This window comes from Salvelinus alpinus, chromosome 28, assembly GCF_045679555.1.
Source record: "Salvelinus alpinus chromosome 28, SLU_Salpinus.1, whole genome shotgun sequence".
NCBI lineage: Eukaryota > Metazoa > Chordata > Actinopteri > Salmoniformes > Salmonidae > Salvelinus > Salvelinus alpinus.
Genome location: NC_092113.1, coordinates 44,638,350 through 44,664,921, shown reverse-complemented (window position 1 = coordinate 44,664,921; position 26,572 = coordinate 44,638,350). Strand labels below are relative to the sequence as shown.

The following is a 26,572-nucleotide window of genomic DNA, read 5'->3' as shown; positions in this document are numbered from 1 at the left end:
TGCTGAAACCAAGGTCTCTTTATTTAGACAGGGAGTCAATGCTTAGACTAAGGCCTCTTTATTTTGACAGGGAGTCAATGCTGAGACCAAGGTGTCTTTTTTCAGACAGGGAGTCAATGCTGAAACCAATGTCTCTTTATTTAGACAGGGAGTCAATGCTGAAACCAAGGTCTCTTTATTTAGACAGGGAGTCAATGCTGAGACCAAGGTGTCTTTATTCAGACAGGGAGTCAATGCTTAGACCAAGGTTGTTTTGTTTTGACAGGGAATCAATGCTGAGACCAATGACTCTTTATTTAGACAGGGAGTCAATGCTGAGACCAAGGTGTCTTTATTTAGACAGGGAGTCAATGCTGAGACCAAGGTGTCTTTATTTAGACAGGGAGACAATGCTGAGATCAAGGTGTCTTTATTTAGACAGGGAGTCAATACTGAGAACAAGGTCTCTTAATTTTGACAGGGAGTCAATGCTGAGACCAAGGTGTCTTTATTCAGACAGGGAGTCAATGCTGAAACCAAGGTCTCTTTTTTTACAGGGAGTCAATAATCAGATCAAGGTGTCTTTATTTAGACATGGAGTCAATACTGAGACCAATGTGTCTTTATTCAGACAGGGAGTCAATACTGAGACCAAGGACTCTTTATTTAGACAGGGAGTCAATGCTGAGACCAATGTCTCTTTATTTAGACAGGGAGACAATGCTGAGATCAAGGTGTCTTTATTTAGACAGGGAGTCAATACTGAGAACAAGGTCTCTTTATTTTGAAAGGGAGTCAATGCTGAGACCAAGGTGTCTTTATTTAGACAGGGAGTCAATGCTTAGACTAAGGCCTCTTTATTTTGACAGGGAGTCAATGCTGAGACCAAGGTGTCTTTATTTAGACAGGGAGTCAATGCTGAGACCAAGGTGTCTTTATTTAGACAGGGAGTCAATACAGAGACCAAGGTGTCTTTATTCAGACAGGGAGTCAATGCTTAGACCAAGGTTGTTTTGTTTTGACAGGGAATCAATGCTGAGACCAAGGTGTCTTTATTTAGACAGGGAGTCAATGCTGAGACCAATGACTCTTTATTTAGACAGGGAGTCAATGCTGAGACCGAGGTCTCTTTATTTAGACAGGGAGTCAATGCTGAGACCAAGGTGTCTTTATTCAGACAGGGAGTCAATGCTTAGACCAAGGTCTCTTTTTTTACAGGGAGTCAATGCTGAGACCAAGGTGTCTTTATTTAGACAGGGAGTCAATACTGAGACCAAGGTGTCTTTATTCAGACAGGGAGTCAATGCTTAGACTAAGGCCTCTTTATTTTGACAAGGAGTCAATACTGAGACCAAGGTGTCGTTATTCAGACAGGGAGTCAATACTGAGACCAAGGTGTCTTTATTCAGACAGGGAGTCAATACTGAGACCAAGGTGTCTTTATTTAGACAGGGAGTCAATGCTGAGACCAATGACTCTTTATTTAGACAGGGAGTCAATGCTGAGACCGAGGTTTCTTTATTTAGACAGGGAGTCAATGCTGAGACCAAGGTGTCTTTATTCAGACAGGGAGTCAATGCTTAGACCAAGGTCTCTTTTTTTACAGGGAGTCAATGCTGAGACCAAGGTGTCTTTATTTAGACAGGGAGTCAATACTGAGACCAAGGTGTCTTTATTCAGACAGGGAGTCAATGCTTAGACTAAGGCCTCTTTATTTTGACAGGGAGTCAATGCTGAGACCAAGGTGTCTTTATTCAGACAGGGAGTCAATGCTGAAACCAAGGTCTCTTTATTTAGACAGGGAGTCAATGCTGAAACCAAGGTCTCTTTATTTAGACAGGGAGTCAATGCTGAGACCAAGGTGTCTTTATTCAGACAGGGAGTCAATGCTTAGACCAATGTTGTTTTGTTTTGACAGGGAATCAATGCTGAGACCAATGACTCTTTATTTAGACAGGGAGTCAATGCTGAGACCAAGGTCTCTTTATTTAGACAGCGAGTCAATGTTGAGACCAATGTCTCTTTATTTTGACAAGGAGTCAATGCTGAGACCAAGGTGTCTTTATTTAGACAGGGAGTCAATGCTGAGACCAAGGTGTCTTTATTTAGACAGGGAGACAATGCTGAGATCAAGGTGTCTTTATTTAGACAGGGAGTCAATACTGAGAACAAGGTCTCTTAATTTTGACAGGGAGTCAATGCTGAGACCAAGGTGTCTTTATTCAGACAGGGAGTCAATGCTGAAACCAAGGTCTCTTTATTTTATACAGGGAGTCAATGCTGAAACCAAGGTCTCTTTATTTAGACAGGGAGTCAATGCTGAGACCAATGACTCTTTATTTAGACAGGGAGTCAATGCTGAGACCGATGTCTCTTTATTTAGACAGGGAGTCAATGCTGAGACCAAGGTGTCTTTATTCAGACAGGGAGTCAATGCTTAGACCAAGGTCTCTTTATTTAGACAGGGAGTCAATGCTTAGACTAAGGCCTCTTTATTGTGACAGGGAGTCAATGCTGAGACCAAGGTGTCTTTATTCAGACAGGGAGTCAATGCTGAAACCAAGGTCTCTTTATTTAGACAGGGAGTCAATGCTGAAACCAAGGTCTCTTTATTTAGACAGGGAGTCAATGCTTAGACCACGGTCTCTTTTTTTTTACAGGGAGTCAATGCTGAGACCAAGGTGTCTTTATTTAGACAGGGAGTCAATACTGAGACCAAGGTGTCTTTATTCAGACAGGGAGTCAATGCTTAGACCAAGGTTGTTTTGTTTTGACAGGGAATCAATGCTGAGACCAATGTCTCTTTATTTAGACAGGGAGTCAATGCTGAAACCAAGGTCTCTTTATTTAGACAGGGAGTCAATGCTTAGACTAAGGCCTCTTTATTTTGACAGGGAGTCAATGCTGAGACCAAGGTGTCTTTTTTCAGACAGGGAGTCAATGCTGAAACCAAGGTCTCTTTATTTAGACAGGGAGTCAATGCTGAAACCAAGGTCTCTTTATTTAGACAGGGAGTCAATGCTGAGACCAAGGTGTCTTTATTCAGACAGGGAGTCAATGCTTAGACCAAGGTTGTTTTGTTTTGACAGGGAATCAATGCTGAGACCAATGACTCTTTATTTAGACAGGGAGTCAATGCTGAGACCAAGGTCTCTTTATTTAGACAGCGAGTCAATGTTGAGACCAATGTCTCTTTATTTTGACAAGGAGTCAATGCTGAGACCAAGGTGTCTTTATTTAGACAGGGAGTCAATGCTGAGACCAAGGTGTCTTTATTTAGACAGGAAGACAATGCTGAGATCAAGGTGTCTTTATTTAGACAGGGAGTCAATACTGAGAACAAGGTCTCTTAATTTTGACAGGGAGTCAATGCTGAGACCAAGGTGTCTTTATTCAGACAGGGAGTCAATGCTGAAACCAAGGTCTCTTTATTTTATACAGGGAGTCAATGCTGAGACCAAGGTGTCTTTATTCATACAGGGAGTCAATGCTTAGACCAAGGTCTCTTTTTTTACAGGGAGTCAATAATCAGATCAAGGTGTCTTTATTTAGACATGGAGTCAATACTGAGACCAAGGTGTCTTTATTCAGACAGGGAGTCAATACTGAGACCAAGGACTCTTTATTTAGACAGGGAGTCAATGCTGAGACCAATGTCTCTTTATTTAGACAGGGAGACAATGCTGAGATCAAGGTGTCTTTATTTAGACAGGGAGTCAATACTGAGAACAAGGTCTCTTTATTTTGAAAGGGAGTCAATGCTGAGACCAAGGTGTCTTTATTTAGACAGGGAGTCAATGCTTAGACTAAGGCCTCTTTATTTTGACAGGGAGTCAATGCTGAGACCAAGGTGTCTTTATTCAGACAGGGAGTCAATGCTGAAACCAAGGTCTCTTTATTTAGACAGGGAGTCAATGCTGAGACCAAGGTGTCTTTATTTAGACAGGGAGTCAATACAGAGACCAAGGTGTCTTTATTCAGACAGGGAGTCAATGCTTAGACCAAGGTTGTTTTGTTTTGACAGGGAGTCAATACAGAGACCAAGGTGTCTTTATTCAGACAGGGAGTCAATGCTTAGACCAAGGTTGTTTTGTTTTGACAGGGAATCAATGCTGAGACCAAGGTGTCTTTATTTAGACAGGGAGTCAATGCTGAGACCAATGACTCTTTATTTAGACAGGGAGTCAATGCTGAGACCGAGGTCTCTTTATTTAGACAGGGAGTCAATGCTGAGACCAAGGTGTCTTTATTCAGACAGGGAGTCAATGCTTAGACCAAGGTCTCTTTTTTTACAGGGAGTCAATGCTGAGACCAAGGTGTCTTTATTTAGACAGGGAGTCAATACTGAGACCAAGGTGTCTTTATTCAGACAGGGAGTCAATGCTTAGACTAAGGCCTCTTTATTTTGACAAGGAGTCAATACTGAGACCAAGGTGTCGTTATTCAGACAGGGAGTCAATACTGAGACCAAGGTGTCTTTATTCAGACAGGGAGTCAATACTGAGACCAAGGTGTCTTTATTTAGACAGGGAGTCAATGCTGAGACCAATGACTCTTTATTTAGACAGGGAGTCAATGCTGAGACCGAGGTTTCTTTATTTAGACAGGGAGTCAATGCTGAGACCAAGGTGTCTTTATTCAGACAGGGAGTCAATGCTTAGACCAAGGTCTCTTTTTTTACAGGGAGTCAATGCTGAGACCAAGGTGTCTTTATTTAGACAGGGAGTCAATACTGAGACCAAGGTGTCTTTATTCAGACAGGGAGTCAATGCTTAGACTAAGGCCTCTTTATTTTGACAGGGAGTCAATGCTGAGACCAAGGTGTCTTTATTCAGACAGGGAGTCAATGCTGAAACCAAGGTCTCTTTATTTAGACAGGGAGTCAATGCTGAAACCAAGGTCTCTTTATTTAGACAGGGAGTCAATGCTGAGACCAAGGTGTCTTTATTCAGACAGGGAGTCAATGCTTAGACCAATGTTGTTTTGTTTTGACAGGGAATCAATGCTGAGACCAATGACTCTTTATTTAGACAGGGAGTCAATGCTGAGACCAAGGTCTCTTTATTTAGACAGCGAGTCAATGTTGAGACCAATGTCTCTTTATTTTGACAAGGAGTCAATGCTGAGACCAAGGTGTCTTTATTTAGACAGGGAGTCAATGCTGAGACCAAGGTGTCTTTATTTAGACAGGGAGACAATGCTGAGATCAAGGTGTCTTTATTTAGACAGGGAGTCAATACTGAGAACAAGGTCTCTTAATTTTGACAGGGAGTCAATGCTGAGACCAAGGTGTCTTTATTCAGACAGGGAGTCAATGCTGAAACCAAGGTCTCTTTATTTTATACAGGGAGTCAATGCTGAAACCAAGGTCTCTTTATTTAGACAGGGAGTCAATGCTGAGACCAATGACTCTTTATTTAGACAGGGAGTCAATGCTGAGACCGATGTCTCTTTATTTAGACAGGGAGTCAATGCTGAGACCAAGGTGTCTTTATTCAGACAGGGAGTCAATGCTTAGACCAAGGTCTCTTTATTTAGACAGGGAGTCAATGCTTAGACTAAGGCCTCTTTATTGTGACAGGGAGTCAATGCTGAGACCAAGGTGTCTTTATTTAGACAGGGAGTCAATGCTGAAACCAAGGTCTCTTTATTTAGACAGGGAGTCAATGCTTAGACCACGGTCTCTTTTTTTTTACAGGGAGTCAATGCTGAGACCAAGGTGTCTTTATTTAGACAGGGAGTCAATACTGAGACCAAGGTGTCTTTATTCAGACAGGGAGTCAATGCTTAGACCAAGGTTGTTTTGTTTTGACAGGGAATCAATGCTGAGACCAATGACTCTTTATTTAGACAGGGAGTCAATGCTGAGACCAAGGTCTCTTTATTTAGACAGCGAGTCAATGTTGAGACCAATGTCTCTTTATTTTGACAAGGAGTCAATGCTGAGACCAAGGTGTCTTTATTTAGACAGGGAGTCAATGCTGAGACCAAGGTGTCTTTATTTAGACAGGGAGACAATGCTGAGACCAATGTCTCTTTATTTAGACAGGGAGTCAATGCTGAAACCAAGGTCTCTTTATTTAGACAGGGAGTCAATGCTTAGACTAAGGCCTCTTTATTTTGACAGGGAGTCAATGCTGAGACCAAGGTGTCTTTTTTCAGACAGGGAGTCAATGCTGAAACCAAGGTCTCTTTATTTAGACAGGGAGTCAATGCTGAAACCAAGGTCTCTTTATTTAGACAGGGAGTCAATGCTGAGACCAAGGTGTCTTTATTCAGACAGGGAGTCAATGCTTAGACCAAGGTTGTTTTGTTTTGACAGGGAATCAATGCTGAGACCAATGACTCTTTATTTAGACAGGGAGTCAATGCTGAGACCAAGGTCTCTTTATTTAGACAGCGAGTCAATGTTGAGACCAATGTCTCTTTATTTTGACAAGGAGTCAATGCTGAGACCAAGGTGTCTTTATTTAGACAGGGAGTCAATGCTGAGACCAAGGTGTCTTTATTTAGACAGGAAGACAATGCTGAGATCAAGGTGTCTTTATTTAGACAGGGAGTCAATACTGAGAACAAGGTCTCTTAATTTTGACAGGGAGTCAATGCTGAGACCAAGGTGTCTTTATTCAGACAGGGAGTCAATGCTGAAACCAAGGTCTCTTTATTTTATACAGGGAGTCAATGCTGAGACCAAGGTGTCTTTATTCATACAGGGAGTCAATGCTTAGACCAAGGTCTCTTTTTTTACAGGGAGTCAATAATCAGATCAAGGTGTCTTTATTTAGACATGGAGTCAATACTGAGACCAAGGTGTCTTTATTCAGACAGGGAGTCAATACTGAGACCAAGGACTCTTTATTTAGACAGGGAGTCAATGCTGAGACCAATGTCTCTTTATTTAGACAGGGAGACAATGCTGAGATCAAGGTGTCTTTATTTAGACAGGGAGTCAATACTGAGAACAAGGTCTCTTTATTTTGAAAGGGAGTCAATGCTGAGACCAAGGTGTCTTTATTTAGACAGGGAGTCAATGCTTAGACTAAGGCCTCTTTATTTTGACAGGGAGTCAATGCTGAGACCAAGGTGTCTTTATTCAGACAGGGAGTCAATGCTGAAACCAAGGTCTCTTTATTTAGACAGGGAGTCAATGCTGAGACCAAGGTGTCTTTATTTAGACAGGGAGTCAATACAGAGACCAAGGTGTCTTTATTCAGACAGGGAGTCAATGCTTAGACCAAGGTTGTTTTGTTTTGACAGGGAATCAATGCTGAGACCAAGGTGACTTTATTTAGACAGGGAGTCAATGCTGAGACCAATGACTCTTTATTTAGACAGGGAGTCAATGCTGAGACCGAGGTCTCTTTATTTAGACAGGGAGTCAATGCTGAGACCAAGGTGTCTTTATTCAGACAGGGAGTCAATGCTTAGACCAAGGTCTCTTTTTTTACAGGGAGTCAACGCTGAGACCAAGGTGTCTTTATTTAGACAGGGAGTCAATGCTTAGACTAAGGCCTCTTTATTTTGACAAGGAGTCAATACTGAGACCAAGGTGTCGTTATTCAGACAGGGAGTCAATACTGAGACCAAGGTGTCTTTATTCAGACAGGGAGTCAATACTGAGACCAAGGTGTCTTTATTTAGACAGGGAGTCCATGCTGAGACCAATGACTCTTTATTTAGACAGGGAGTCAATGCTGAGACCGAGGTTTCTTTATTTAGACAGGGAGTCAATGCTGAGACCAAGGTGTCTTTATTCAGACAGGGAGTCAATGCTTAGACCAAGGTCTCTTTTTTTACAAGGAGTCAATGCTGAGACCAAGGTGTCTTTATTTAGACAGGGAGTCAATACTGAGACCAAGGTGTCTTTATTCAGACAGGGAGTCAATGCTTAGACTAAGGCCTCTTTATTTTGACAGGGAGTCAATGCTGAGACCAAGGTGTCTTTATTCAGACAGGGAGTCAATGCTGAAACCAAGGTCTCTTTATTTAGACAGCGAGTCAATGTTGAGACCAAGGTGTCTTTATTTAGACAGGGAGTCAATACTGAGACCAAGGTGTCTTTATTCAGACAGGGAGTCAATGCTTAGACCAAGGTGTCTTTATTTAGACAGGGAGTCAATGCTGAGACCAAGGTGTCTTTATTCAGACAGGGAGTCAATGCTGAAACCAAGGTCTCTTTATTTTATACAGGGAGTCAATGCTGAAACCAAGGTCTCTTTATTTAGACAGGGAGTCAATGCTGAGACCAATGACTCTTTATTTAGACAGGGAGTCAATGCTGAGACCGATGTCTCTTTATTTAGACAGGGAGTCAATGCTGAGACCAAGGTGTCTTTATTCAGACAGGGAGTCAATGCTTAGACCAAGGTCTCTTTATTTAGACAGGGAGTCAATGCTTAGACTAAGGCCTCTTTATTGTGACAGGGAGTCAATGCTGAGACCAAGGTGTCTTTATTCAGACAGGGAGTCAATGCTGAAACCAAGGTCTCTTTATTTAGACAGGGAGTCAATGCTGAAACCAAGGTCTCTTTATTTAGACAGGGAGTCAATGCTTAGACCACGGTCTCTTTTTTTTTACAGGGAGTCAATGCTGAGACCAAGGTGTCTTTATTTAGACAGGGAGTCAATACTGAGACCAAGGTGTCTTTATTCAGACAGGGAGTCAATGCTGAAACCAAGGTCTCTTTATTTTATACAGGGAGTCAATGCTGAGACCAAGGTGTCTTTATTCAGACAGGGAGTCAATGCTTAGACCAAGGTTGTTTTGCTTTGACAGGGAATCAATGCTGAGACCAATGACTCTTTATTTAGACAGGGAGTCAATGCTGAGACCAAGGTCTCTTTATTTAGACAGCGAGTCAATGTTGAGACCAATGTCTCTTTATTTTGACAAGGAGTCAATGCTGAGACCAAGGTGTCTTTATTTAGACAGGGAGTCAATGCTGAGACCAAGGTGTCTTTATTTAGACAGGGAGACAATGCTGAGATCAAGGTGTCTTTATTTAGACAGGGAGTCAATACTGAGAACAAGGTCTCTTAATTTTGACAGGGAGTCAATGCTGAGACCAAGGTGTCTTTATTCAGACAGGGAGTCAATGCTGAAACCAAGGTCTCTTTATTTTATACAGGGAGTCAATGCTGAGACCAAGGTGTCTTTATTCATACAGGGAGTCAATGCTTAGACCAAGGTCTCTTTTTTTACAGGGAGTCAATAATCAGATCAAGGTGTCTTTATTTAGACATGGAGTCAATACTGAGACCAAGGTGTCTTTATTCAGACAGGGAGTCAATACTGAGACCAAGGACTCTTTATTTAGACAGGGAGTCAATGCTGAGACCAATGTCTCTTTATTTAGACAGGGAGACAATGCTGAGATCAAGGTGTCTTTATTTAGACAGGGAGTCAATACTGAGAACAAGGTCTCTTTATGTTGAAAGGGAGTCAATGCTGAGACCAAGGTGTCTTTATTTAGACAGGGAGTCAATGCTTAGACTAAGGCCTCTTTATTTTGACAGGGAGTCAATGCTGAGACCAAGGTGTCTTTATTCAGACAGGGAGTCAATGCTGAAACCAAGGTCTCTTTATTTAGACAGGGAGTCAATGCTGAGACCAAGGTGTCTTTATTTAGACAGGGAGTCAATACAGAGACCAAGGTGTCTTTATTCAGACAGGGAGTCAATGCTTAGACCAAGGTTGTTTTGTTTTGACAGGGAATCAATGCTGAGACCAAGGTGTCTTTATTTAGACAGGGAGTCAATGCTGAGACCAATGACTCTTTATTTAGACAGGGAGTCAATGCTGAGACCGAGGTCTCTTTATTTAGACAGGGAGTCAATGCTGAGACCAAGGTGTCTTTATTCAGACAGGGAGTCAATGCTTAGACCAAGGTCTCTTTTTTTACAGGGAGTCAATGCTGAGACCAAGGTGTCTTTATTTAGACAGGGAGTCAATACTGAGACCAAGGTGTCTTTATTCAGACAGGGAGTCAATGCTTAGACTAAGGCCTCTTTATTTTGACAAGGAGTCAATACTGAGACCAAGGTGTCGTTATTCAGACAGGGAGTCAATACTGAGACCAAGGTGTCTTTATTCAGACAGGGAGTCAATACTGAGACCAAGGTGTCTTTATTTAGACAGGGAGTCAATGCTGAGACCAATGACTCTTTATTTAGACAGGGAGTCAATGCTGAGACCGAGGTTTCTTTATTTAGACAGGGAGTCAATGCTGAGACCAAGGTGTCTTTATTCAGACAGGGAGTCAATGCTTAGACCAAGGTCTCTTTTTTTACAGGGAGTCAATGCTGAGACCAAGGTGTCTTTATTTAGACAGGGAGTCAATACTGAGACCAAGGTGTCTTTATTCAGACAGGGAGTCAATGCTTAGACTAAGGCCTCTTTATTTTGACAAGGAGTCAATACCGAGACCAAGGTGTCGTTATTCAGACAGGGAGTCAATACTGAGACCAAGGTGTCTTTATTCAGACAGGGAGTCAATACTGAGACCAAGGACTCTTTATTTAGACAGGGAGTCAATACTGAGACCAAGGACTCTTTATTTAGACAGGGAGTCAATACTGAGACCAAGGACTCTTTATTTAGACAGGGAGTCAATACTGAGACCAAGGTCTCTTTATTTTGACAAGGAGTCAATGCTGACATGTAGATGGGGTTGTAGGACATGTAGAAGTGGTTGTAGCACTTGTAAATGTAGTTGTATGGCATGTAGATGGGGTTTTAGACCATGTAAATGTGGTTGTAGGACGAGTAGATGTGTTGGTAGAATGTGTAAATGAGGTTGAAGGACGTGCAGGACGTGTAGATGGGGTTGTAGGTCGTGTAGATGTGGTTGTAGGACGTGTAGATGATGTTGTAGGACGTGTAGATGATGTTGTAGGACGTGTAGATAGGGTTGTAGGATGTGAAGATGGGGTTGTAGGACGTGTAGATGGGGTTGTAGGATGTGTAGATGGGGTTGTAGGACGTGTAGATGTGTAGATAGGGTTGTAGGATGTGTAGATGTGGTTGTAGATGTGGTTGTAGGACGTGTGGATGTGTAGATAGGGTTGTAGGATGTGTAGATGTGGTTGTAGATGTGGTTGTAGGACGTGTGGATGTGTAGATATGGTTGTAGGATGTGTAGATGTGTAGATAGGGTTATAGGATGTGTAGATGGTGTTGTAGGACGTGTCAATGGGATTGTAGGACATGTAGATGGGGTTGTAGGATGTGTAGATAGGGTTGTAGGACGTGTAGATGTGTAGATAGGGTTGTAGGATGTAAAGATGGGGTTGTAGGATGTGTAAATTGGGTTGTAGGTTATGTAGATGGGGTTGGAGGGCATGTATGTGGGGTTGTAGGATGTGTAGATGTGTAGATAGGGTTGTAGGATGTGTAGATGTGTAGATAGGGTTGTAGAATGTGTAGATGTGGTTGTAGATGTGGTTGTAGGATGTGTAGATGTGTAGATAGGGTTGTAGAACGTGTAGATGTGGTTGTAGGATGTCTAGATAGGGTTGTCGGACATGTAGTTGGGATTGTAGGATGTGTAGATGTGTAGATAGGGTTGTAAGATGTGTAGCTGGGGTTGTAGGATGTGTAAATGGGGTTGTAGGATGTGTAGAAGGGGTTTTAGGATGTGTAGATGGGGTTGTAGGATGTGTAGATGGGGTTGTAGGATGTGTAGAAGGGGTTTTAGGATGTGTAGATTGGGTTGTTGGTTGTGTAGATGGGGTTGTAGGATGTATAGATGGGGTTGGAGGATGTGTAGATGTGTAGATAGGGTTGTAGGATGTGTAGATGGGGTTGTAGAATGTGTAGACGTGTAGATAGGGTTGCGGGGTGTGTAGATGCGGTTGTAGAACGTGTAGATGTGGTTGTAGGATGTGTAGATGTGTAGCTAGGGTTGTCGGACGTTTAGATGGGATTGTAGGATGTGTAGATGGAGTTGTAGGATGTGTAGATGGGGTTGTAGGATGTGTAGATGGGGTTCTAGGAGGTGTAGATGTGTAGATGGGGTTCTAGGATGTGTAGATGGGGTTTGAGGACGTGTAGATGGGATTGTAGGATGTGTAGATGGGGTTCTAGGATGTGTAGATGTGTAGATGGGGTTGTAGGACGTGTAGATGGGGTTGTAGGATGTGTAGATGGGGTTGTATGATGTGTAGATGGGGTTGGAGGATGTGTAGATGGGGTTGTATGATGTGTAGATGGGGTTGGAGGATGTGTAGATGGGGTTGTATGATGTGTAGATGTGTAGATGGGGTTGTAGGATGTGTAGAAGGGGTTGTAGGATGTGTAGAAGGGGTTTTAGGATGTGTAGATGTGTAGATGGGGTTCTAGGATGTGTAGATGGGGTTGGAGGACGTGTAGATGGGGTTGTATGATGTGTAGATGTGTGGATAGGGTTGTAGGATGTGTAGATGGGGTTGTTGGATGTGTAAATGGGGTTGTAGGATGTGTAGATGGGTTGGAGGACGTGTAGATGGGGTTGTATGATGTGTAGATGTGTAGATAGGGTTGTAGGATGTGTAGATGGGGTTATTGAATGTGTAAATGGGGTTGTAGGATGTGTAGATGGGATTGTAGGATGTGTAGATGGGGTTCTAGGATGTGTAGATGTGTAGATGGGGTTGTAGGACGTGTAGATGGGGTTGTAGGATGTGTAGAAGGGGTTTTAGGATGTGTAGATGTGTAGATGGGGTTCTAGGATGTGTAGATGTCTAGATGGGGTTGGAGGATGTGTAGATGGGGTTGTAGGATCTGTAGATGGGGTTCTAGGATGTGTAGATGTCTAGATGGGGTTGGAGGATGTGTAGATGCGGTTGTAGGACGTGTAGATGGGGTTTTAGGATGTGTAGATGGGGTTGTATGATGTGTAGATGTGTAGATGGGGTTGTAGGACGTGTAGATGGGGTTGTAGGATGTGTAGATGGGGTTGTAGGATGTGTAGAAGGGGTTTTAGGATGTGTAGATGGGGTTGTAGGATGTGTAGAAGGGGTTTTAGGATGTGTAGATTGGGTTGTCTGTTGTGTAGATGGGGTTGTAGGATGTATAGATGGGGTTGGAGGATGTGTAGATGTGTAGCTAGGGTTGTCGGACGTGTAGATGGGATTGTAGGATGTGTAGACGTGTAGATAGGGTTGCGGGGTGTTAGATGCGGTTGTAGGATGTGTAGATGGAGTTGTAGGATGTGTAGATGGGGTTGTAGGATGTGTAGATGGGGTTTGAGGACGTGTAGATGGGATTGTAGGATGTGTAGATGGGGTTCTAGGATGTGTAGATGGGGTTTGAGGACGTGTAGATGGGATTGTAGGATGTGTAGATGGGGTTCTAGGATGTGTAGATGTGTAGATGGGGTTGTAGGACGTGTAGATGGGGTTGTAGGATGTGTAGATGGGGTTGTATGATGTGTAGATGGGGTTGGAGGATGTGTAGATGGGGTTGTATGATGTGTAGATGTGTAGATGGGGTTGTAGGATGTGTAGAAGGGGTTGTAGGATGTGTAGAAGGGGTTTTAGGATGTGTAGAAGGGGTTGTAGGATGTGTAGATGTGTAGATGGGGTTCTAGGATGTGTAGATGGGGTTGGAGGACGTGTAGATGGGGTTGTATGATGTGTAGATGTGTAGATGGGGTTGTATGATGTGTAGATGTGTAGATGGGGTTGTAGGATGTGTAGAAGGGGTTTTAGGATGTGTAGATGTGTAGATGGGGTTCTAGGATGTGTAGATGGGGTTGGAGGACGTGTAGATGGGGTTGTATGATGTGTAGATGTGTAGATAGGGTTGTAGGATGTGTAGATGGGGTTGTTGGATGTGTAAATGGGGTTGTAGGATGTGTAGATGGGATTGTTGGATGTGTAGATGGGGTTCTAGGATGTGTAGATGGGGTTGTAGGATGTGTAGAAGGGGTTTTAGGATGTGTAGATGTGTATATGGGGTTCTAGGATGTGTAGATCGGGTTGGAGGACGTGTAGATGGGGTTGTAGGATCTGTAGATGGGGTTCTAGGATGTGTAGATGTGTAGATGGGGTTGGAGGATGTGTAGATGGGGTTGTAGGACGTGTAGATGGGGTTTTAGGATGTGTAGATGGGGTTGTAGGATGTGTAGATGGGGTTGTAGGACATGTAGATGGGGTTGTAGGATGTGTAGATGGGGTTGTAGGATGTGTAGATGGGGTTCTAGGATGTGTAGATGTGTAGATGGGGTTGTAGGATGTGTAGAAGGGGTTTTAGGATGTGTAGATGTGTAGATGGGGTTCTAGGATGTGTAGATGTCTAGATGGGGTTGGAGGATGTGTAGATGGGGTTGTAGGATCTGTAGATGGGGTTCTAGGATGTGTAGATGTCTAGATGGGGTTGGAGGATGTGTAGATGCGGTTGTAGGACGTGTAGATGGGGTTTTAGGATGTGTAGATGGGGTTGTATGATGTGTAGATGTGTAGATGGGGTTGTAGGACGTGTAGATGGGGTTGTAGGATGTGTAGATGGGGTTGTAGGATGTGTAGAAGGGGTTTTAGGATGTGTAGATGGGGTTGTAGGATGTGTAGAAGGGGTTTTAGGATGTGTAGATTGGGTTGTCTGTTGTGTAGATGGGGTTGTAGGATGTATAGATGGGGTTGGAGGATGTGTAGATGTGTAGCTAGGGTTGTCGGACGTGTAGATAGGGTTGTAGGATGTGTAGATGGGGTTGTAGGATGTGTAGATGGGGTTCTAGGAGGTGTAGATGTGTAGATGGGGTTCTAGGATGTGTAGATGGGGTTTGAGGACGTGTAGATGGGGTTGTATGATGTGTAGATGGGGTTGGAGGATGTGTAGATGGGGTTGTATGATGTGTAGATGTGTAGATGGGGTTGTAGGATGTGTAGAAGGGGTTGTAGGATGTGTAGAAGGGGTTTTAGGATGTGTAGAAGGGGTTGTAGGATGTGTAGATGTGTAGATGGGGTTCTAGGATGTGTAGATGGGGTTGGAGGACGTGTAGATGGGGTTGTATGATGTGTAGATGTGTAGATGGGGTTGTATGATGTGTAGATGTGTAGATGGGGTTGTAGGATGTGTAGAAGGGGTTTTAGGATGTGTAGATGTGTAGATGGGGTTCTAGGATGTGTAGATGGGGTTGGAGGACGTGTAGATGGGGTTGTATGATGTGTAGATGTGTAGATAGGGTTGTAGGATGTGTAGATGGGGTTGTTGGATGTGTAAATGGGGTTGTAGGATGTGTAGATGGGATTGTAGGATGTGTAGATGGGGTTCTAGGATGTGTAGATGTGTAGATGGGGTTGTAGGACGTGTAGATGGGGTTGTAGGATGTGTAGAAGGGGTTTTAGGATGTGTAGATGTGTATATGGGGTTCTAGGATGTGTAGATCGGGTTGGAGGACGTGTAGATGGGGTTGTAGGATCTGTAGATGGGGTTCTAGGATGTGTAGATGTGTAGATGGGGTTGGAGGATGTGTAGATGGGGTTGTAGGACGTGTAGATGGGGTTTTAGGATGTGTAGATGGGGTTGTAGGATGTGTAGATGGGGTTGTAGGACATGTAGATGGGGTTGTAGGATGTGTAGATGGGGTTGTAGGATGTGTAGATGGAGTTCTAGGATGTGTAGATGTGTAGATGGGGTTGTAGGATGTGTAGATGTGTAGATGTGTAGATGGGGTTGTAGGACGTGTAGATAGGGTTGTAGGATGTGTAGATGGGGTTGTTGGATGTGTAAATGGGGTTGGAGGACGTGTAGATGGGGTTGGAGGATGTGTAGATGGGGTTGGAGGACGTGTAGATGGGGTTGTAGGACGTGTAGATGGGGTTGTAGGATGTGTAGATGGGGTTGTAGGATGTGTAGATGGGGTTCTAGGATGTGTAGACGTGTAGATGGGGTTGTAGTTGTAGTCAGGGTGTGGGGGTGTGAAATGGTTTTGACTGCACCTGAAACAGAAACACACAGAGAAAACAAATACAAAAAGGAAACGTTAATACTATTTCTCTGTGTGTGTGCATGTGCGTGCATGTATCTACCTTTACTTGAGGATGTTGTTGAGTCTGTACTGGTAGTATTGGTAGTTGTCCTGGCAGTCCTCCCAGGGGTTAAAGGTCATGTCCTCCTCCTTCTCTACAAACGTTTCCCAGACAGACAAGAAGTCAGACGGCTTCATCATCCTAATCCTCACACCCAGTGACGCCAGGCACCGCAGCCCCACCTAGCACACAGAGACACAAACACACACACACACAGCACGCACATGTACTGTATGAGAGAGAGTGAGTCTATTTTGGTATTTGGTATTTTATTAGGATCCCCATAAGCTGTTGCAAAAGCAGCAGCTACTCTTCCTGGGGTCCACACAAAACATGAAACATGACATAATACAGAACATTAATAGACAAGAACAGCTCAAGGACAGAACTACATACATTTTCAAAAAGGCACACCTCCATATCAATACATACACACAAACTATCTAGGTCCAATAGGGGAGAGGTGTTGTGCCGCGAGGTGTTGCTTTATCTGTTTGTTGAAACCAGGTTTGCTGTTCGTTTGAACAATATGAGATTGAAGGAAGTTCCATGAAATAAGGGCTATATATAATACGGTACGCTTACTTGAATATGTTCTGGATTTGGGGACTGTGAAAAGACCCCTGGTGGCATGTCTGGTGGGGTAAGTGTGTGTGTCAGAGCTGTGTGTAAGTTGACTATGCAAACAATTTGGGATTTTCAACACATTAATGTTTCTCATAAAAAGAAGAAGTGATGCAGTCAGTCTCTCCTCAACTCCTAGCCAAGTCAGACTGGCATGTATAGTATTTATAAGCGGTTTGATATTCAAGGTTTTTTACATGATGTATCTAGCATTGAATGGAATAGAATGGAATTAATCCCTGATGTTGAACGCATTCCAGGATGTATGCAATAGGCCCCTTTTAAAACATTCAGGATTAAGGGCAGAGAGAACCCTTGGTTTACTAAGGAACAAAAATCATAAGGGAACTAAATGCTATGTGGGCTAAAGCAAGAGGGACTGGTTTGGCAGATGATTGGATGGCTTTTAAACTTCTTCCAAATATGGGTGTGGCTATGATCCGTAAATTGAAAGCAGACCACTACCTGAAATCTACTTCACATCCATCCAAATTTTGGCAAGTAGTGAAGGGTTTGGAGTGCAGAAAAGATACACAGCTTCCTAAACAATTGTTGGTCGACACACAGATTGTAACTGAGAGAACCTCCATTCTGAAAGCCTTGAATCAGCATTTTTTAGATGCAGGCAGTTTATTTGAAAAGGTCAAAGGTATAATTGAGCCCCCTATAAATTTACCTGACACCCCTGTGCACTCCTTCACCAGGTTCTCCTTTTCATCCTTCGCTGTTTCAGAAGTGTGTAAAGCCCTGAAAGAAATTGATTTAAATAAATTCCCTGTCCCTGATGAACTAGACCCTCCTACACCTAGCTGCAGACATCATGGCTCCCCCCTTAACATGTATTTTTAACTTGATGTTAAGGAAATCCCCAAGTTATGGAAATCTGCTTTTGTACTGCCTCTCCTGAAAGGTGGAGATCCTTCGCTACTTGACAACTATCGACCCATATCAACGCTGTCTGTACTGTCTAAGGTACTGGAGTCCTTAGTTAGTAGGCAGCTGAAGACCTACTTCCAAGAAAACAACATCTTAAATGGAATCAGGTTTTAGGTCTGGCCACAGCACTGTTTCAGCAACATTGAAGGTTTTAAATGACATCCACTGTGCTCTTGATAAGAAGTTACATTGTGTGTCTGTCTTTATTGATTTGTCGAAGGCTTTTGACACCGTGGACCATGCTGTGTTAGTGCAAAGGTTAAAATGTTGTGGAATTACTGGTCATGCTCTAGATTGGTTTATAAATTACCTATCAAATCGTACACAATGTGTAATGGCGGATGGTCGTAAATCTGAGTCCATAGAGGTGTGCTCAGGTGTGCCGCAAGGTTCTACTTTGGGCCCACTGTTGTTCATTTTGTATATCAACAACATTGGGGATCTTATTGAAACAGCGGATGTTCATTTTGTATATCAACAACATTGAGGATCTTATTGAAACAGCAGATGTTAATTTTTATGCAAACGATACTGTTCTTTATTCAAGTGGTAGTAGTTTATCTTTAGCTTTTGAAAATGCCCAAAGAGCATTTAACATCATACAACAGAATCTGTATGATTTAAAGCTGATTCTAAATTCAGGTAAAACAAAATGCATGCTATTTCAAATGCCAGGCATGTTACAAATCAGGTCATTGCTACATTGGCTGGACATACTATAGAGCAAGTTAAAGTGTACAATTATTTGGGTGTGTGGGTTGATGACAAGCTGAGCTTCACTGTGCATGTAGAGAACTTGATAATGAAGCTCAAGCTGAAGATAGGATTTTATTACTGGCATAAGGCTTGTTTTTCTTTTGAGGCCAGGAAGGAGCTGGTACGATGTACATTACTGTCGGTTTTAGATTTTAGTGATGTTATATATATGCACTTGATTCAGTGTATCATGCAGCCCTCAGGTTCATTACAAATCAGAAACGTCTAACACATCATTGTGATCTCTACAGCGCTATTGGCTGGTCGTCATTGACCTTGCGTAGGCTTAAACACTGGTATACACTGATTTATAAGGCCATATTGGGTAAAATGCCATTTTATCTCTATTCTTTATTAGTCAGGTCAGTAAATAAATAAAAATGACGGTCCCATTCTGATTTGCTTCTAACAGTACCAAAAATTAGAACAGGTCCTGGTAGAAATAGTTTTAGTTACTCAGCACCGTGGTCCTGGAATTCTCTCCTGAACATTTTAAAATGTGATGATCTAGTTTCGTTGGTGGAGTTTAAACACTTGATTGATGTACATATCATATAAGAGTGTAATTGTTTTTAGGCCAGCTGTTTTTAGTCAAGATGTTTGTGTTTTTAATATGTAATTGTTGTACTGCATGTGTGTCTATAGTTTTGTTTAATGTTGTGTTAGTGTATGTAAGTTGGTGTGTCTGAAACGTTGTTCTCCCTGCTGCTATTGGACCAGGTCTCTATTGGAAAAGAGATATTATCTCAATGAGAAAAAAGCTATATAAATAAAGATAAAATAAAAAAATAAGAAATATCATCCCTCTGATTACAATGAAGAGCAAGACCTGCCGCTCTGCTGCCCATCTCTGTGTGTGTGGGAGGGGGATTGGCACCTCTATCTCAGGCTCCTCCCACAGGAAGAGGCGGGACATGAGGAGGTAGAGGCGGAGCTTCTTTCTCTGTCTGAGGACATCGGCCATCTTGGTGAGGCAGGCTGCACAGGGACTGGAAGATACGTACCACCTGACCTCGTATTCCTGGGAGGAGTCATAGTGGGGGAGGACCTGTGAGCGAGAAGGGGAGAATATGTGTCATAGAGTTGGTACGAGGGTACACCTAGAGGGGGAATATGTGTCATAGAGTTGGTAGGAGGGTACATCTAGAGGGGGAATATGTGTCATAGAGTTGGTAGGAGGGTACACCTAGAGGGGGAATATGTGTCATAGAGTTGGTAGGAGGGTACACCTAGAGGGGGAATATGTGTCATAGAGTTGGTACGACGGTACACCTAGAGGGGGAATATGTGTCATAGAGTTGGTACGAGGGTACACCTAGAGGGGGAATATGTGTCATAGAGTTGGTACGACGGTACACCTAGAGGGGGAATATGTGTCATAGAGTTGGTATGAGGGTACACCTAGAGGGGGAATATGTGTCATAGAGTTGGTACGAGGGTACACCTAGAGGGGGAATATGTGTCATAGAGTTGGTACGAGGGTACATCTAGAGGGGGAATATGTGTCATAGAGTTGGTACGAGGGTACACCTAGAGGGGGAATCTATGTCCTTTTCACTTCTTTGACAGAATGGGCAGCACCATTGAGGGCTTTCTCCATTGTCAAGTAGTCAATTTCGTGAGAAAAGGTCCATACCGCCGTGTTGGAGTGTGTTTAGTCTGAACAGGTATCAAGCCAAGGTTGTTGATTTATGGCTATCTCCTGTTTGCTCAGGAGTATTATTCATTGGCTGACCCCTCCTGCTGACCTGGATGGAATTCTGTGATATCTGTGAACCCAGTTGACTACTTCAATATGGAGAAAGCCCTCAATGGTGCATCCCACACTAAAACTGGCTTGATGGTGCGTCCTGCGATAAAACAGCCATTGATCCAAGTGAGCCCTCCATCCAACTTTATGTTGTTACCCGTGTGAAGAAGGCCGTCTCTACGTGTGCGGTGGCGTGTTCGTCCTCCATGTATCCCTGTAGTGGATCAGTGGCGCCCTCCGGAGTCTCCACTCGGTAACATAGCAAAGTCTTATTACGACCAGATGAATACTCAACGTTCCGGAATTGGAACTTAAAGTAGAACGGACTCATCTGCTCCCTGTGGGGAGAAGGGAGAGGGAGGGAGAGAAAAAGAAGGAGATAAAGAGAGAGAGGATAAGCTAAAGGTGGCGACCTGCTGGTTGAGGTCAAATAAGCCTCCAAGCCGAATATTCCCTGCCATGACCCGGATTTGAAACAGGGTTGCTGCAGCCACAACACAGAGTACTAACTGGTGCAAACAGAGGAGATGATCATGGACTTCAGGAAACAGCAGAGGGAGCACCCCCTATCCACATCAAAGAGACAGCAGTGGAGAAGGTGGAAAGTTCCTCGGCGTATACATCACTGACAAACTAAAATGGTCCACCCACAAAGACAGTGTGGTGAAGAAGGCGCAACAGCGCCTCTTCAACCTCAGGAGGCTGGAGAAATTCGGCTTGTCACCAAAAACACTCACAAACTTGTACAGATGCCCAATCGAGAGCATCCTGTCGGGCTGTATCACCGCCTGGTACGGCAACTGCTCTGCCCACAACCGTAAGGCTCTCCAGAGGATAGTGAGGTCTGCACAGCGCATCACCGGGGGCAAACTACCTGCTCTCCAGGACACCTACAGCACCCGATCTCACAGGAAGGCCAATAAGCTCATCAAGGAAATCAACTACTCGGGCCACTGTCTGTTCACACCGCTACCATCCAGAAGGCGAGGTCAGTAAAGGTGCATCAATGCTGGGACTGGGAGACTGAAAAACAGCTTCTATCTCAAGGTCATCACACTGCTGAACAGCAATCACTAACTCAGAGAGGCTGCTGCCTACATTGAGACCCAATCACTGGCCACTTTAACAAATGGATCACTAGTCACTTTATACAATGCACTCTAAATAATGCAACTTTAATAATGTTTGCATATCTTACATATCACATGTATATACTGTATTTTATACCATCTATTGCACCTTGTCTATGCCGCTCAGCCATCGCTCATCCATATACTTACATGTACATATTCTCATTCACCCCTTTAGGTTTGTGTGTATTAGGTAGTTGTTGGGGAATTGTTAGATTACTTGTTAGATATTACTGCACTGTTGGAACTAGAAGCACAAGCATTTCGCTACACTCGCATTAACATCTGCTAACCATGTGTTTGTGACCAATAACATTTGATTTGATAACTACTAAAGGATCACAGCACTCTACTGGAGGACATGGCTAACACAGAGTTCCAAACCCTAACAGTATCCCTTACCCTCTTTTGATTAAACCCTGAAAATATAAATGTTATAAATGAAGCCCTCAGGGCCTCAGAGTTAGTGGTAGTGCCCAGGGAGAGAGGTAAGGGGTGTATTGGGACCGGCTGTCATGGTAACAGTCACTGCTAATGAATGAAATCAAATCAAATTTTATTTGTCACATGCGCCGAATACAACAGGTGTAGACCTTACCGTGAAATGCTTACTTACAAGCCCTTAAACTTCTTATGGCTGGGTTAAGTAGCTTGGAAGAATAAGGTGTCCAGAGAAAACTGCCTGCTACTCATTCCCAGAAGCTAAGATATGCATATTATTAGTAGATTTGGATAGAAAACACTCTGAAGTTTCTAAAACTGCTTGAATGATGTCTGTGAGTATAACAGAACTCATATTGCAGGCAAAAACCTGGAAATAAAATCCAACCAGGAAGTTGGAAATCTGAGGTTTGTAGTTTTTCAACTCATCGCCTATTGAATATACAGGGGATATTGGTCATATTGCACTTCCTAAGGCTTCCACTAGATGTCAACAGTCTTTAGAACCTTGTTTGATGCTTCTACTGTGAAGGAGGGGGGAAAGAGGGCTCTTTGAGTCAGGGGTCTGGCAGAGTGCCATGAGCTGACCACGCGCTTTCACGTGAGAGTTAGCTTGCGTTCCATTTCATTTCTGAAGACAAAGGAATTCTCCGGTTGAAACATTACTGAAGATTTATGATAAAAACATCCTAAAAATGGATTCTATATATCGTTTGACATGTTTCTACCGACTGTAACGGAACTTTTTGACTTTTCGTCTGCTCCTAGTGAACGCGCTTCGTGAGTTTGGATTTTTTTACCAAACGCGCTAACAAACGGAGCTATTTGGACATAAATGATGGACATTATCGAACAAAATAAACATTTATTGTGGAACTGGGATTCCTGGGAGTGCATTCTGATGAAGATCATCAAAGGTAAGTGAATATTTATAATGTTATTTCTCACTTCTGTTGACTGTACAATATGGCTAATATCTTTTAGCTTGTTTGGGCTCTGAGCGCCGTACTCAGATTATTGCATGGTTTGCTTTTTCCGTAAAGCTTTTTTGAAATCTGACACAGCGGTTGCATTAAGGAGAAGTATATCTAAAGTTCCATGTGTAACACTTGTATTTTCATCAACATTTATGATGAGTATTTCTGTAAATTGATGTGGCTCTCTGCAAAAAAATCACATACACGTATTGTGTAACATGAAGTCCTATGAGTGTCATCTGATGAAGATTATCAAAGGTTAGTGATTAATTCTATATTTTTTCAGATTTTTGTGACTCCTCTCTTTGGCTGGAAAAATGGCTGTGTTTTTCTGTGACTTGGCTCTGAACTAACATACTCGTTTGTGGTGCTTTCGCCGAAAAGCCTATTTGAAATCGGACACTGTGGTGGGATTAACAAGAAGTGTATCTTTAAAATGGTGTGAAATAATTGTATGTTTGAGGAATTTTAATTATGAGATTTCTGTTGTTTGAATTTGGCGCCCTGCACTTTCACTGGCTGTTGTCATATCAATCCCGTTAGCGGGATCTCAGCCCTAAGTTAACTTCTTGATGCTAGGGGTCAGATTTTTTTATAAAAAAAAAAAATTATGTTCCCAAGTTAAACGGACTATTTCTCAGGCCCAGATCGTAGAATATGCATATCATTTACAGATTAGGATAGAAAACACTCCAAAGTTTCCAAAACTGTCAAAATATTGTCTGTGAGTATAACAATACTGATTTTGCAGGCGAAAACCTGAGGAAATCTAACCCGGAAGTGATTTTTTTGATTTTTTTATCTGTGTTTCATTGCCCGTCCCTCTTCCATTTAAAGGGGTATCAACCAGATTCCTTTTCCAATGGCTTCCTCAGGCTGTGACCAGGCTTTAGACATAGTTTCAGGCTTTTATTTTGAAAAATGAGCGAGATTTTTCAAAAGTAGTCAGGTGTCCTTTGATTAGTTCCTTCGCGCGAGAGGGGTAGCTCTCAATTTTTTTTCTCTCTTTTATTGAATAGGTTACGGTCCGGTTGAAATATTATCGATTATGTTTGTTAAAAACAACCTGAGGATTGATTATAAAAAACATTTGACATGTTTCTACGAACATTACGGATACTTTTTGGAATTTTCGTCGAACGGAACGAAGCTGTGGTTTTCTGAACATAACGCGCAACCCAAACAGCGTTTTTTTGTTATAAAACTAATATTTATCGAACAAAAACAACATTTATTGTGTAACTGGGAGTCTCGTGAGTGCAAACATCCGAAGATTATCAAAGGTAAGCGATTAATTGTATTGCTTTTCTGACTTTCGTGACCATGCTAATTTGGGGCTAGCTGTTCTAGCATTTATTGAAACACTCACAAAAACTTGGATTGCTTTCGCTGTAAAGCATATTTTCAAAATATGAGACGATAGGTGGATTAACAACAAGCTAAGCTGTGTTTTGGTATATTTCACTTGTGATTCCATGATTATAAATATTTTTAGTAATATTTTTGAATCTGATACGTCTGTGAATTTTCTTCTGCCTTTCAGCACAGGAACGAGGCTGTAGTTTTCTGAACATAACGCGCAACCCAAATGGCGTGCAATTCAGCAGTTGTTTAGGAAAATAATCTGTGCGCAGAGAGGTTAAACTCATCGCCTATTCAATTCACTGTAATATATGGATCTGTTTGCACTTCCTACGCCTTCCACTAGATGTCAACAGTCTGTAAAATGCTGAATGAAGCCTATACTGTGATGTGGGACCGGATGGGAGGTGTTTGAGTCAGTGGTCTGGCAGATTGCCAGTTCTTGGTCATGTGCATTCCTCATGATATCACCATGCGTTCCATTACTTATAGAGACTGAAAAGAATTCTCCGGTGGAACCTTATTGGATATAAATGATAACAACATCCTGAAGATTGATTCTCTACTAAGTTTGACCAGTTTATTCGACTTGTAATATAACTTTTTGAAGTTTTCGTCCGACGTTTGCCTGCATCTGCGCGAGCGTTTGGACACGTGTATTACACATGCTATTGGAATATTATTGGAATATGTTCCGCATTGCGTCCAACAACAATATTGACGAATATGCTGATTCGGTGAGCGAGTTCATTAGGAAGTGCATTGACGATGTCGTACCCACAGCAACGATTAAAACATTCCCAAACCAGAAACCGTGGATTGACGGCAGCATTCGCGTGAAACTGAAAGCGCGAACCACTGCTTTTAACCAGGGCAAGATGACCGGAAGCATGACCGAATACAAACAGTGTAGCTATTCTCTCCGCAAGGCAATCAAACAGGCTAAGTCCCAGTACAGAGACAAAATCGAGTCGCAATTCAACAGCTCAGACACAAGAGGTATGTGGCGGGGTCTACAGTCAATCACGGATTACAAAAAGAAAACCAGCCCCGTCGCGGACCAGGATGTCTTGCTCCCAGACAGGCTAAACAACTTTTTTTGCCCGCTTTGAGGACAATACAGTGCCACTGACACGGCCCCCTACCAAAACCTGCGGGCTCTCCTTCACTGCAGCCGAGGTGAGTAAAACATTTAAACGTGTTAACCCTCGCAAGGCTGCAGGCCCAGACGGCATTCCCAGCCGCGTCCTCAGAGCATGCGCAGACCAGCTGGCTGGTGTGTTTACGGACATATTCAATCAATCCTTATCCCAGTCTGCTGTTCCCACATGCTTCAAGAGGGCCACCATTGTTCCTGTTCCCAAGAAAGCTAAGGTAACTGAGCTAAACGACTACCGCCCCGTAGCACTCACTTCCGTCATCATGAAGTGCTTTGAGAGACTAGTCAAGGACCATATCACCTCCACCCTACCGGACACCCTAGACCCACTCCAATTTGCTTACCGACCCAATAGGTCCACAGACGACGCAATCGCAACCACACTGCACACTGCCCTAACCCATCTGGACAAGAGGAATACCCATGTGAGAATGCTGTTCATCGATTACAGCTCAGCATTTAACACCATAGTACCCTCCAAACTCGTCATCAAGCTCGAGACCCTGGGTCTCGACCCCGCCCTGTGCAACTGGGTCCTGGACTTCCTGACGGGCCGCCCCCAGGTGGTGAGGGTAGGTAACAACATCTCCACCCCGCTGATCCTCAACACTGGGGCCCCACAAGGGTGCGTTCTGAGCCCTCTCCTGTACTCCCTGTTCACCCACGACTGCGTGGCCATGCACGCCTCCAACTCAATCATCAAGTTTGCGGATGACACTACAGTGGTAGGCTTGATTACCAACAACGACGAGGCGGCCTACAGGGAGGAGGTGAGGGCCCTCGGAGTGTGGTGTCAGGAAAATAACCTCACACTCAACGTCAACAAAACAAAGGAGATGATTGTGGACTTCAGGAAACAGCAGAGGGAGCACCCCCCTATCCACATTGACGGGTCAGTAGTGGAGAAGGTGGAAAGTTTTAAGTTCCTCGGTGTACACATCACGGACAAACTGAATTGGTCCACCCACACAGACAACGTCGTGAAGAAGGCGCAGCAGCGCCTCTTCAACCTCAGGAGGCTGAAGAAATTCGGCTTGTCACCAAAAGCACTCACAAACTTCTACAGATGCACAATCGAGAGCATCCTGTCGGGCTGTATCACCGCCTGGTACGGCAACTGCTCCGCCCACAACCGTAAGGCTCTCCAGAGGGTAGTGAGGTCTGCAGAACGCATCACCGGGGGCAAACTACCTGCCCTCCAGGACACCTACACCACCCGATGTCACAGGAAGGCCATAAAGATCATCAAGGACAACAACCACCCAAGCCACTGCCTGTTCACCCCGCTATCATCCAGAAGGCGAGGTCAGTACAGGTGCATCAAAGCAGGGACCGAGAGACTGAAAAACAGCTTCTATCTCAAGGCCATCAGACTGTTAAACAGCCACCACTAACATTTAGCGGCCGCTGCCAACATACTGACTCAACTCCAGCCACTTTAAAAATGGGA

General features: G+C 43.4%; 2 protein-coding genes across 2 annotated transcripts in view; both read right to left on the bottom strand.

Annotated features, from left to right (window-relative positions):
* Window positions 1-26,572, bottom strand: part of LOC139557921 (zinc finger BED domain-containing protein 4) — a 385,803-nt gene that overhangs the window by 297,569 nt on the left and 61,662 nt on the right. The gene's annotated exons all lie outside the window — the stretch shown is intronic.
* LOC139557918 (probable C->U-editing enzyme APOBEC-2) overlaps window positions 13,246-26,572 on the bottom strand; it is a 19,645-nt gene continuing 6,318 nt past the window's right edge. The window contains exons 2-5 of the mRNA XM_071373261.1: window positions 20,211-20,391; window positions 19,181-19,351; window positions 15,988-16,169; window positions 13,246-15,897 (exon numbers count right to left, since the gene is read on the bottom strand). Coding sequence (XP_071229362.1) covers window positions 15,990-16,169; window positions 19,181-19,351; window positions 20,211-20,391 — 532 coding nt within the window. The 3' untranslated portion in view covers window positions 13,246-15,897; window positions 15,988-15,989. The remainder of the gene's footprint in view (window positions 15,898-15,987; window positions 16,170-19,180; window positions 19,352-20,210; window positions 20,392-26,572) is intronic.